The sequence below is a fragment of the Olea europaea genome, unplaced genomic scaffold (genome assembly GCF_002742605.1).
Source record: "Olea europaea var. sylvestris unplaced genomic scaffold, O_europaea_v1 scaffold2190, whole genome shotgun sequence".
Taxonomy (NCBI): domain Eukaryota; kingdom Viridiplantae; phylum Streptophyta; class Magnoliopsida; order Lamiales; family Oleaceae; genus Olea; species Olea europaea.
Window position 1 is genome coordinate 1 of NW_019239910.1, and position 13,557 is coordinate 13,557.

General features: G+C 36.1%; 1 protein-coding gene across 1 annotated transcript; it reads right to left on the minus strand.

Moving 5' to 3' along the window:
• Window positions 1–3,300: 3,300 nt before the first annotated feature.
• LOC111380713 (vegetative cell wall protein gp1-like) lies at window positions 3,301–5,041 on the minus strand. Its single transcript, XM_023004348.1, has 2 exons — window positions 4,096–5,041; window positions 3,301–3,577 (listed from the first exon to the last, which is right to left on the minus strand). The coding sequence occupies exons 1-2, from the start codon at window positions 4,993–4,995 to the stop codon at window positions 3,482–3,484; spliced, it is 996 nt and encodes a 331-aa protein (XP_022860116.1). The 5' UTR covers window positions 4,996–5,041; the 3' UTR covers window positions 3,301–3,481.
• Window positions 5,042–13,557: the final 8,516 nt, after the last annotated feature.

Below are 13,557 nucleotides of genomic sequence, written 5' to 3' on the forward strand. Positions count from 1 at the left end.
AGATAGTGTTTTAAGGAAGAAAAACAAAGTCAAAATCTTGTCTATTGTACTGTCTAGCCTAGTTTCAAATTTAGTATTATGAATTGAACATGCTATTAGGTTAATCTCAAGTGCACCGTATTTTTATTTATTTTTCACTCCTACGAACCTTTGGGTTGGGATTTGATTCTTGCTCTATAATCTTTCAGTTAGGTGAATTTGTTCTTTGCCGTGCCCTCTCCAATGGTGCCATCCTATTGTTCAAATTTAATGCTATTACATTTCATTTTGGCTTTCTTAGTTATGGTTTTGGTAGCTGGTATGTCACAGTTTGTCTATTCTTACTTCTCGAAAGAAAAAATATATAAAATTACTTTCTTATTATATACTCAGCCCTTATTTGAGCCCCATTTTGGGGAAAATAATGCATTTTGAATAGTAGATTAATGGAGAATGTGTGATTAAAAATTAAGGAAAAGTTCTGGATTTACGTGTAATATTATTTTATTGAAGAACTTGTGGTTGAAAATGAATTTTAAAAAAATGAATTTTTAAAAGAATGGGGCTCAAACAAGGATTTAGTGTTATAGTTTATCATTTTAGTCGAGGATGTCAAGGGGCTAGGCTGATACGAGCCATCACTAGCCCATGCCCAAGCTTGGCTTGTGTGGGGACCAGTCGAGCACGAGCCAGTTCGGCCAAAAAGTTTTGGGCTTAGCTCACCTCTTGCAGGTTTGTACATGGAATCCATCAAGTGCACCCTTTCTTTTTATCTTCAGATGATATGAAGTTGGGTATTAATTGCTATTTTACACGTGCATGGGGGCTGTTATTTTGTTATATTACGTCTAATAAAAAATCGTATGGAGTATATTGTTAAGACAATCTTGAAGGATTACTTTTTCCTCCTCGGCAAAGAGGGCAGATGGCAAAATAAACATAGAGAAGAATGATATCCACCACTGGGATCGAGACACAACTTTTACTTGTTCAAAAATAATCACGACTTAACTTTATAATCGTGCCATAAGATTTTTCTTGTGCTTAATTAATAGGCAGTCTAGTTTTCCTTTTAATTTTACATTCCTTTGTATATCCAATCTAATAATATTTCACATTCATCTCTTCACTATAGTTTCGTGAGATGACATTTCATTCCAGAGACGGATCCCCCACACTCAGGCCCAAGAGTTTTTTTTTTAAAAGGTATTTTTTTGGTAAAAAACCAGATTTTTATGTGTAAAATTTTTTTTTCGACGTAGTAGCCCGGTTTGAAATTTTGTAACCCGATCTTGAATTATCCGTCCTTCTTTCATTCCCCATGTCCCCTTTAGGAACACTGATGTAGGGTGGCTGATGCATAGAAATAATGAACGAACATGTTATCAAAGTTATTGATTTCAAATGTATACCGTAACACCGCAACATGGTCATCTTTTAATTCTATTGATTCCTAAGAATACAAGAAATTTAGGCATAAAAAACTTCTTGATTAGCTCACAAACACGGAGAATCTCAACTTGTTAATTTTAAACATCAAAATCGAGAATTTAAGAATTTGAAGAGGTTGTCAACAATTAATATTTTACTTCAATTCAATATTGCCAATTCACAATAAGTATGAAAAATCTTCGGTCAATTACCATTACACTTCCTCTTGACCTTTTTTTTTGGATAAGGTAAGTGTATTATATCGAAAATGAAAAGATTAATTACAAAATCAGGGGCATACCCTAGAAAAACTAGGCTAGGAACATATGTCTTCCTAACACCAATAACATAAGCTTAGATAAATGCTCATAACCTAACCACGACAACAGAAAATATCTGCAGAAAAACCCCATGAACGTTGATGCTATATAGCAAGGCTTTACGGGGTTCTGGCTTAATCCCACATCTTCACATCTCGATCAAATGATGAAGTAACCAGCATATTAAGGGAATGATTTTCATGTTTAGCAACACTTATTGGTTCACGATGCATATTGTGAATATTTGTAAATGTTTTCCGCTGCAAATATCATATATGGAAATTTTCTTGGTCAAGGATTTCGCTACATTCTTTAACATAAACTTTAGTTCAAGATTCTTACTTGAAAGAAGGAGAATTCTCAAATTTCATGGTTGAATAACCTTATTCCATGTCTCAAATTATACCTTTAATTACACTCCAATGATATTAACATCAATCACAATGAAATGAGGTTCTTATTCACAATCTAAGTGCCAAATTTTGTGAGTTTTCATGCAAAAATGTGGTTTTTGGCACTTTACAATTGTAGAGTAATTTTTCATACAAATTTTACGCCTTTTCTGCCATTTTTTTTCATCTTATCCAAAACAAGTGATGAAAGTTATCGAGGGAGTTGATGGGGGCTTGAGGAAAGTTACGAGTCTGAGTACAGTTCAAACCATTAATTCCCTCTTTAATGTCTTGATGGTCGGATCATCACACATGGACGATCCAATACCCGCATTTTTCAACATCTTACACTCGCACGTGATGGGCACGAACTATATGTGTAATGAATATTACTTGTTAGTTCCTTCTCACGATATATCTTACAACGACAAATAAATCGTACGACCAACAAGTACATATTGGAGCTCAATGTACTATAAATATATTAGGGATATGCAGTAGCTCTACTATAAGAGCATCACATCTCGCTACGCCCAAACTCATTTTCAACACTAACTCAAATATCTTTGATCCCTCAATACATTTATAGAGCATACTTGAACTCCACACTGTATTTTTGTATACACAATTGTGTTCAAATCCTAAATGATTAACACAATTGCCTGATCAGTGAATTCATAAACAGAAATATTGGTCAAAATGATTTTTTTTTACTACTCAAATCATTCAACTTTAGATCAGTTACTTTCTTAAATATGTCTTATCAAACCAAATCAACCATAGTTATTGATAACATGATAAAGTAGTAATACTGAAATGAAATCTCCAGAAAAAGTTATAAAAGTGTATACTTGTGGTTATATGAACTCAAGGTCTCACATAATGAAAAAGTAAGGATTCGTTCACTCATTTATCCCATATTGATGATCATAAAAAACCTCGTAGTATTAAACACATATTACGATAGTCTCTCTCTTAGAGTTTATGTTATATTCTTTAAACAAGTTTAATGGATAGTAAAATTCATTTTGATTACCTTAGAGTAATATCATCTTGATATTTCATGAGGCAATGAGTTCATGAACAAAACACAATTAGTACATCATCTCAGTACATACTGAAATTGTCTGAGACGATTGCTCATGTGAGTAATTGGAAAATTTTTGAAATGCTTAAAATATAATCAAAATAATTATATAAAGTTGTGTAGCAAATCCCCTCAAACTCTGTACCCAAACACAATATAGCCTATAAGGCAAATGCCAGGCGATTTCAAATTAATGAAACTAAACACATTAACAAATAAAACACATATTATTTATCGGAGTAATTGTGATTCTGCAGCATAGTCATACGTCTCTAGAAGAAGAAGAAGAAGAAGAAGCCAAACACCGACCATCCCACTGCCAAACTTCCCCCCAGTTGCCGGACGTTCATCAACTTCGTTGCTCCATTCTGCAGAAAATTTATAAATTAATCAACAAATTAAAAATCATAAAACCTGAGAAATAAGTTAATAGCCCCACCGGGGCGTTAGTTGACTAAATCTAACTCAACTACGAATTATTTAATAAAATTGATCTTGTGGCCCGCATTGGGTTCCCCACCTTAGATTTTGTTCAGTCTAATAATGTTTCTTGGATCTGCCGTTTTTGTTGGTGCAATGCCATTAATGCACGACAGAGTGCTAGTTGATATCATGCGCCGCTTTTATAGAGAGTGAAGACAATTTGGAGAACAGATTGTTCCTAAGACTACAAATATTGTTGTGTAAGCAATTTTACAGTGTGTGTGCGCACATTATCATGCACGGCGCAGCATAAACACTATACTCTAGTTCATTTTAGAATTAGTAAGTATAAAACTGAAATAGAATTTGATTTTTAAGGTGAAACTAGGATTTTAATGTCAATGCATTTGGAACTGAATGGATTGGTAAGCAACCAGTAAAAGTAGATTAATTAGAAATGTACCGAGTCATCAGCTGATGTAGGACTTGGAGAAATGGGGCTAGGTCCGGGAGATTCAGATGGAGGGGAGGGTCGACCAAGCAGCATCGGAGCTGGAGCCGGAGCTGGTGAAGGTGAATGGTGCTCCATGCTTGGAGCTGGAGCTCTGGCTGGAGTTTGGGTGGGTGCTAAAAAAACCGGAGTCGGTGAAGGTGCATTGTGCTTCGTGCTTGGAGCTGGAGAAGATTCAGTTTGTGGTGATGGGATTGGAGAATGGACTGGAACTGCCGTCGGCGGGAGGACCACTGGCTGGAGAGATGGGGGAAAGCCGATAGGTGCCGGAATTGGAGGTTGAGTAAAAACAGTTGGTGGATGGTTCACTGGCGCGGAGACTGGAGCCACAGTGGAAACAGTTGGTGGATGGCTCACTGGCGTGAAAACTGGAGCCGGAGTGGTAACAATTGGAGGATGGCTCACTGGCGCGGAGACTGGAGTCACAGTGGAAACAGTTGGCGGATGGCTCACTGGCGTGAAGACTGGAGCCGGAGTGGAAAGAGTTGGTGGATGGCTCACTGGCGTGAAAACTGGAGCCAGAGTGGAAGCAATTGGAGGATGGCTCCCTGGCAGGGAGACTGGAGCCACACTGGAAACAGTTGGCGGATGGTACACTGGAGCCGGATTGGAAACAGTGGGCGGCAAGCTTATTGGCGAGGAAAATGGAGCTGCAGTAGAAACTGTCGGCGGCATGATCACCGGCGTGGACAATGGAGCAGAAGAGGAAACTGTCCGTGGCGGTGCGGCAAATGGGGCCTCAACGGAAACGGTTGGCGGCAAGATCACCGGGGCGGAGACCGGAGCCGGTGTGGAAATAGTGTATGGAGAAGTTACTAGTACACTGCATATTAATGCAATCAAAATTCCCATTTGTGAAGAGAGAATAGAATAAAAATGGCGAAATCTAAGTAGAAGGGAGTTGCAGAAAGTAATATATAAATAGAAATTAAAAGCATGAAAAATTAGGTGTATAATTAAAATAGTAAAGAAAGAAAGGTCGACATTTGGTTGGGTCCATGCAATACCCAACAAAAAATGCCACCCTATGTGGCAGTTAACCAGTGATTATGCAGGCCAAGTCACACTCCAGATGCTACACGTAACGTATTTTTCTTACTTGGAATTAATTAATATTTTAAAATTCAAACAATCAAATCGAAATTGATCTACATGATAAATTACATTCTTTTTTTTTTTTTTTCACCTATGCAATTTCTCAATTTTTTACTAGTTATATGATTGGTTTTAAACTAGATTCTCCTGACATCCTTCTTGGTCGTCCATTTTAAGCGTCAAATTAAGGGCGTGTTTGATATAAATTTTATGAAAAGTTATGAATCTATGTGTGAAATTATTTTATTGAAAGAATGTGATAAAAAAGAATTTTTTTAAAAAAAAAATTTTAAAAATATTTACTGGGCCAAACTTAGTACTTTCTTGTTTAAGAATAGTTACCATACCCAAAAAAATTCAATAAAATCATGAGTACAAGAAAATTTGGCTAATTAGCAAAAAAAAATCCCTATCCTTTGCATATATTGCTAAAATAGTCCATATTGTTTCAAATTTGGCATTTCTAGCCTCATTTCAAACCTTTATTGTGAATTTGGTCCTTTCCGTCCCGTTTCGTTAATTTCACCGTTAAATAAGGATTATTCTATATGTACAAAATTAATGACAAACTTGACAAGTGGTGACCCCCTGTTGGTGGAGTGGTGGTGGGGCCAGCCGCCCCACTAACAGGGAGCCGCCACTTGTCAAGTTTGTCAAACTTTTAGTAATTGATTTTGTACTTGTAGACTAATCCGTATAAAAAATTATTTATGTAGTATGGTTTTGTAATTCTTTACCTATTTATTATTTTTTTACGAATATTTATATTTATTTGTTAATATCTAAGAAATAACTGTATCCATAATATACTTGTGAAACTAAGATACACAGTGTAATTACATTTCATATCCAAGTCGAGTATTTTATAATTTTCAATAATTTTACTCATAATATACTTGTGAAAGTAAGACACAGTGTAATTACATTTCATATCCCCGTCGAGTATTTTATAATTTTCTCTAAGGACAATATTTTTGGAGCATTTTAAGAACCGTGTGGATAAATGAGTTGGCTAGCTTTATATGTTTTCTATTAGAGGGCTTATCAGTGTGTACCAGTCAAGTTTCATACCTTTATTATAAAATTTAGTAATTTTAAATCTTTAAATATTTATTCGTATAGTGTGTTTCTTACAAAAATTCCAACCGAGAATTTAATTTTAAATATTTATTCGTATAGTATATTTATTCGTCATGTAATAAAGTACTAGACTCTAGAGTTATGTAACATGTAATGCTTGTATAGTTACTCTACAATTAATTTTATGAAATGATGGTTAAAAATGCACCTAAGGCTACACTAAGGCCCCGTTTGATTGCACGAAATTTTCCATGGAACTTGGAATTCGAATTCCAACTTCCACTTTTGGCCTGTTTGNGGGGGGGGGAGTTCTTGTAGTTTGCATAGAGTTTATACTGTGGCCAACAAAATCCCCAAATCGATTAAACCACACCAAATCTCACTTTTCCGAAATCTTCCAAAGAAAAGAAGCAGCCCTTTGAATCCATTACACTACCACCTTCCCCCTGCTATCCCAAAACCGGCAATTGTAATGTCGACGTCGATAAGTTCTATTTCCTTTCCAATGAATCAATAAACTGCTGCCTACATACCTTATATTGTTTTTTCTTTGTTTAGATTGATACTCATCATTATATGAAGGGATGATGAGTGTTATAGCATCTATTTATAAGAGTAGGGAGAGTCCTTGAAATTCACGAGTCCCGACACCTACTATATTTGTTATAGTTATTTCTCTGCCATCCCGACACCTACTTATTTGTTTCACATTCACGAGTCCTTGAAATTCTGGGATATTGTAATGGTAAAATAGATGTTAAAATAGTGTCAAGAATGCAGCATTTGTGAAGATGGGTGTGTTGCTGGTCTAGATATGACACGGATGTTTCATTAATTATTTTCTGTTTAGCTTAACAGATTTTCATAGTTGAATTGCAATAGTTATTGAAATTTTATAAACATTTATTTTACATTCTTATTTTATAAACAAATTTGTATGTTTATTTACATACTTTTAAATTGAGTGAACATGAAATGTTTATTCACCAGTTTAGTTAAATCAAGCATACTAATATTGTCAAGAAATGAACATGCTGACATTGATAGTTGTGGGAGGTCTGATCCAATCAAAGAAGGATGCTATGTGCCTGATATTGAATACAGAGATGAGCTAAACCAAGAATATTATTGGGATGATAGTTTTTCTTATGCAAATCAAGATATAATTTGGTCACAAGTAGAGGAAACCATGACATATCATGTTGGACGAAATGTAACTACTTCTGATGTCAATAATACAACTGAATCACATGATGGTGTAAATGAAGTACAAAATGAAGAGCAACAAGGAGTAGAACTGGATAATGTACTTGTTGATTCTGACTATGAAACAGATGAACCTGTTGACAATGCTGGAGTTGATCATCCAAAAATGAATGTGGATTTTGGATTTGGTTTTATAAATGAGCAGGAGGCAAGGGATTCAGACACAAACTATAGCGACTCAGATGAATTAAGGAGTTTGGATAGTGATGAAGCAGGAGAAGAAGAAGAAGAAGAAGGCACTTCCCAGAAAAGGATAAGGAGAGAAGTATTCAATCCCAAGATAGATATAGAGGATCCAATATTCAAAGTTGGTAAGTAATGAAACTATAATTATTGCCTTTAGTTTTCTAACTAAATTTTTACACTACTTTTTTTGGATTGACAGGGCAAATATTTGAGTCAAAGAAGGTTTTGAAAAATGCTATTACTGAGCATTCAGTGAGGCATAATAGGGAGATCAAATATTTGAAGAATGATGCTAAGAGGTTGAGAGCTAGTTGTAAACAAATATGCTTATGGATTTTGTATGCAACAAAGTAAGAGGATAAGTTAAGCTTCGAAATTAAGACTTTTAAAGGTGTTCATAGCTGCAGCATGGTGTACAAAAATAGGAGAGTAACTCCAACATACTTGGCACGCAAGTATGCTTCTGATTTCAGGGCTGAACCTAACATGACATTCGGTGGATTTATGGATAAAGTTAAGAAAGCCAATTTAGAGGACATATCTATATGGCAGTTCTATAGGATAAGGGAAAAAGCAATGGAGAAGATAAGAGGGAGTGTTGTAGAGCATTATAGGGAATTGATTGACTATTGTCAGCAATTAAGGTTGACAAATGTTGGGAGTACAATTCAATTGGAAGGGCGTGCGGGAGAATCCAAGAGGCTTTACATATGTTTAGTAGGATTAAAGGAAGGTTTCATTAATGGATGCAGGAGAGTGATTGGGATGGATGGTTGTTTTCTCAAAATAGAACATGGTGGGTAGTTGTTAATTGCAGTTGGGGTTGATGGCAACAACGGAATGTATCCAGCTGCCTATGCAATAGTGGAGACTGAGAATGGAGAAAATTGGAGTTGGTTTTTGACATTGCTGAGAGATGACTTAAGGATTCATAACTCCCATGGATGGACATTCATTTCAGATAAACAGAAAGGGCTTTTAAATGCAATTGGAACACTCTTTGAATATGCAGAGCATAGAACATGCGTTCGTCACTTGTATAATAATTTTAGTGCTACTCATAAGGGTCCAGCTTTAAAAAATTGTTTGTGGGACGCAGCAAGAGCAACAACAATTCCAAAATGGTTAGAACACATGCAAAGGATGCTGGATTTGGACCCAGTAGCATATGGATGGCTTGAGTTAAAACCAGCTTATCAGTGGACTAAATCACACTTCCAAGAAGGGACTAGATGTGACATGTTATTGAACAATCTATGTGAATCTTTCAATAGCACATTACTTAATGCAAGAGAACATCCAATATTGATGATGCTAGAAGAAATTAGGGTGTATTTGATGAAAATGATTGTAATCCGAAGGGAAGCTTGTGAAAAATGGAATGGAGAAATTGAGCCTAGAATTCAAAAGATATTAAACAAAAATGGTGAACTCGTAAGGAGAGAGTATGCGGATTACTCCAACAATGGAAAGTTCCAAGTCAGGCATAACATTGGAACCCTAAATGCAATAGATATCAAAGCAAAAACTTGTTCTTGTCGAGTTTGGCAGTTGACTGGGATCCTTTTTTGCTATGTGATTGCATCCTTAATCTCAAGGGGAATGAAGGTTATTGACTATATAGATGACATATACAAGAAGACGGCCTACATTAGAACATATACACCCTCTATCTTACCCATGACAAGTCCAGATTTATGGCCTAATCCAGGTCTTGATCCCTTGAATCCACCTTTCTACACCAGAAAGATTGAGAGACTAAAGAAGGCTAGACGAAAGGAAGCTAATGAACATGAAGGTATGGGTTCATCAAGTAATGCTAAAGCATCTTCAAGCAATGCTAGGATATCAACAGGAAATGCAAGTAGTGTGGGGTTGAAGATGAAGTGCAAGAAGTGTGGACAAATAGGTCACAACAAGAGAACCTGCAACACTTTGCCACAACCAAATGCTACCTGAGGATGTGGGATGCCTAAAATATTTTTGACTTTTGACTGCTTCAATCATTTTATAGATCTAATTTTTGTCTAATAGCTCAATGCAATATAAATGGCAGACAGTTTGATACAAAAATATTGAGATCATGTTTGGTTGGTTAACAATGTAATTATCTATTGAATATAGTAGGTTAGTTTTTTTTTAATGGTATTTTGTATCTATTTTAGCAGGTTAATATTGAAAACTTGTACTACATAGCTTCTCAATGGTTATTTGTGCTAAATGGTTAAAGGGTTGTGTATGATATTTGCCGACAACGTTTTGAGATGAAGTATAAACTTGTAGATTATGTCAAACCATAAGGATGATATTCACCAAAAACTTTTAGAGGGGAAAAATATATAGTAACTTGACTAATTTACCATTTTCAAAAAACGTGAGTGATTTTCATGCATTTATTTAACGGTAGAATTAACGGAACGTGACGGAAAGGACCATTGTCACAAGAAACGTTTGAAATGAGGGTACAAATGCTAAATTTGAAACGATAGGGACTATTTTAGCAATGAATGCAAAGGATAGGGAAGTTTTTTCTAATTAGCCAAGAAAATTTTAACAGATTTTGTATCGACACTGATGTGGCAAAATATGATTGGACTGTTTCATCTTCCAATAATTTCATGTCATGTGTTGTTCGTAAGGTTTTTCTGTCCAAAAGTTCTATACATGTAGCATTGATAAAAAAAAAATTAGCCAGAATTATAGTCTAATCCACAGGGAAACCAAAGACTGCTAGTGATACAGTCTATCCAAATTTATTAGTTTTAACTTTGGTGAAAGTTAGTATTTGGTGGGATCATATGTAGTCGAAGAAAGCCAAAAGTGAATGGAACACAAAGATGCATGATGGTTATTTTTTCAGACAAGGTAGAGAAGTTTATAGAGATATTCATGGATGATTTCTGCCACTTCATGGTGTAGGAAGGGATTGTACTTGGGCATCGGGTCTAAGCAAAAGGAATTGAAGTGGATAAAGTAAAAATCCAGGTTATTGCGAAGCTACCGCCACCAACATCATTTAAAGGGGTTCGCAGTTTCTTGAAACATCTTGGGTTCTACAGGGGATTTATTGAGGATTTTTCAAAAATCACCAAGCATTTATGCAACCTGTTGATGAAAGACATGCCATTTGAATTTAATGAGGAATGCCTGATAGCTTTGAACAGTTTGAAGGAGAAACTCACGTTAGCACCGATAATTGTAGCACTTGATTGTGAATTACCTTTTGAACATCATGTCGTGGGTGCAATATTGGAACAACGAAGAAACAAGATTTTTCATGTGATTTACTATGCAAGTAGAACTTTGAATGATGCCCAGATCAACTATGCAACTACTGAAAAAGGAGCTCTTGGCCTTGGTTTATGCCTTTGACAAATTTAGGTTATATCTCCTGGGGTCTAAGGTCATAGTCTACACAGATCACGCTGCATTAAAATATCTTATGACAAAGAAGGATGCTAAGCCGAGATTAATCCGTTATGTGTTACTACTGCAAGAATTTGACATTGAAATCAAGGACAAAAAGGGCAATGAAAACGTAGTGGCAGATCACCTATCTCGATTGGAGCGCAGAGAGACAGATGAATCAGTGGATATCAATGAGATTTTCCTAGACGAGCAGTTGTTGAGTGTAGAAGAAGCGCCTTGATATGCTGATGTTGTCAACTATTTAGCTAAGTCTATTCCACCGCCAGATTACTCAAGTCACTAGATGAAAAAGTTCTTTACCAAACTAAAATACTATTTTTGGGAAGATCTCATTCTCTATAGGCGAGAGACCAATCAAATTGTGAAAAGGTGCATACCTGAAAATGAAGTACCCGATATTCTAGAGCATTGTCATTCATCTGCCTATACGGGACACTTTGGAACTTCAAAGACTGCTACAAAGATTTTACAGTCAAGGTTTTATTGGCCTACATTATTCAGAGACGCCTTTGAGTATGTCAAGAGGTGTGATAGATGTCAACGCATTGGGAATATCTCAAGAAGGAACAAGATGCCACTTAACAACATATTGGAAGTTGAGATATTTGGTGTCTGGGGAATCGACTTTACGGGACCTTTTTCCCCATCATTCTCAAATCAGTACATCCCGGTGGCAGTTAACTATGTGTCAAAATGGTGGAAATAGTTGTATTGCCAGCAAACGATGCAAAGGTGGTGATTGGGTTCTTGAAAAAATACATCTTCACCAAATATGGCACACCGCGGGCAATAATCAGTGACAGGGTCAAACATTTCTGCAATCGTCAATTTGAGCAATTATTGAGTATGGGGTCAAACACCGTGTAACAACCCCATATCATCCACAGACCAGCGGGCAAGTTGAAGTGTCTAATCAACAGTTGAAGAGAAAACTTGAGGTTACAGTGAATTCTTCCCAAAATGACTGGTCGAAAATATTGGATGACGCATTGTGAGCTTATTGGACAGCATTCAAGAAACCGATAGGTATGTCTCCATACAGCCTAGTTTTTGAAAAAGCGTGCCACCTGCCACTCGAGATAGAATACCGGACATACTGGGCTATGAAATAGTTGAATATGGATTAGCGGGCCGCTGGTGAAAAGCTTTTACTGCAACTTAATGAGTTAGATGAATTTAGGATAGAAGCATATGAAAACTCAAGACTCTACAAAGAACGAACCAAGAAGTGACATGACCTGCATATTCAGATGCGAGAGTTCGAAGTGGGGCAAAAAGTTTGGTTGTATAACAGATCAAATTGAAAACAAGGACATAATCTTCTCTGTTATACTTCTATAATATTCTTTTAAAATCCCATAATAACATTAAATCCAGCAAAATTGAACTTACTGGACCCTAGGTTCCCATTATAAAGCAGCAATAATCAAAATAATACCAGCAGAAGCATAATCTATGGTTGGTCTGAAGTTGTTTGAGATGGTAATAGAGGGAATGCTTTATTCGCACAGAGTACTGCTGGACGCATGGACATAGCCAAGCATGTAAAGAATTCGTCATCCAAATTGATCGCACAGCCCAATCCAAGGGACATGATTTTTTAATCTAATGAAATATCAAGGTGGCATACATGCAAAGTAACTGCTATAAACTTCTCGGCAACACAATATAACCTACTAAGCAGGAAACAGTCACTGTAGAGAAGAAAGCAGTTACCAAAGATGTCATTTTACATTCATCGGCCCATACATTTCAAAAATTCTGATTTTCATTTGCACCTTCCTTTGACAGGCCATGTTTATCACCGTTTTGTCAGTTGTGATTCGCGTTGAGTTGAGGCAACAAATTACAAAATCCTGATTATCTTTTCTATCTAATGAATGGGGAATCTACTTTAAAATCGTCCGCCCTTCACCACCAAGTGTATGCTTCAACAGGAATTACACAAGAATAAATTAGAAATCTCTGGAACAAATACTTTTCATTTCCTAACTCATGGAAAACCCTTTTAGCTCCACTTAGCCTTATCCCCCTCTAGGGGGAATTTTGGTGATAAGTTCTATAGGAACTGGACAATCACATTTGATCAAATTCCTAGAGACAAACTCCTATGTTCCTTTCATTACGGTATTTCTAAACAAGTTCCTAGATACCAAACCAAAGGTTTGATTATTGATGATATCAATATTGATTACAATGACGATATTGATGACTTTGATTCCTTATAGTAAGCCAAGTTGGCATGTTTTTGTATGAAAAGGAGTCAATTACCTATTTCAACCAATTCCACCACCATCCATCCGAAAAGACATAATTCAAATCATAGTAATAGACAAAACACAATAAAGATTCAATATT

Bases quoted from the DNA above. Each gene is read 5' to 3' on its own strand.
- LOC111380713 (XM_023004348.1), bottom strand. From the start codon at position 4,995: ATGGGAATTTTGATTGCATTAATATGCAGTGTACTAGTAACTTCTCCA. The intron at 3,578-4,095 runs GTACATTTCTAA...AATTTTCTGCAG, and splicing joins CTACATCAGCTGATGACTCG to AATGGAGCAACGAAGTTGAT.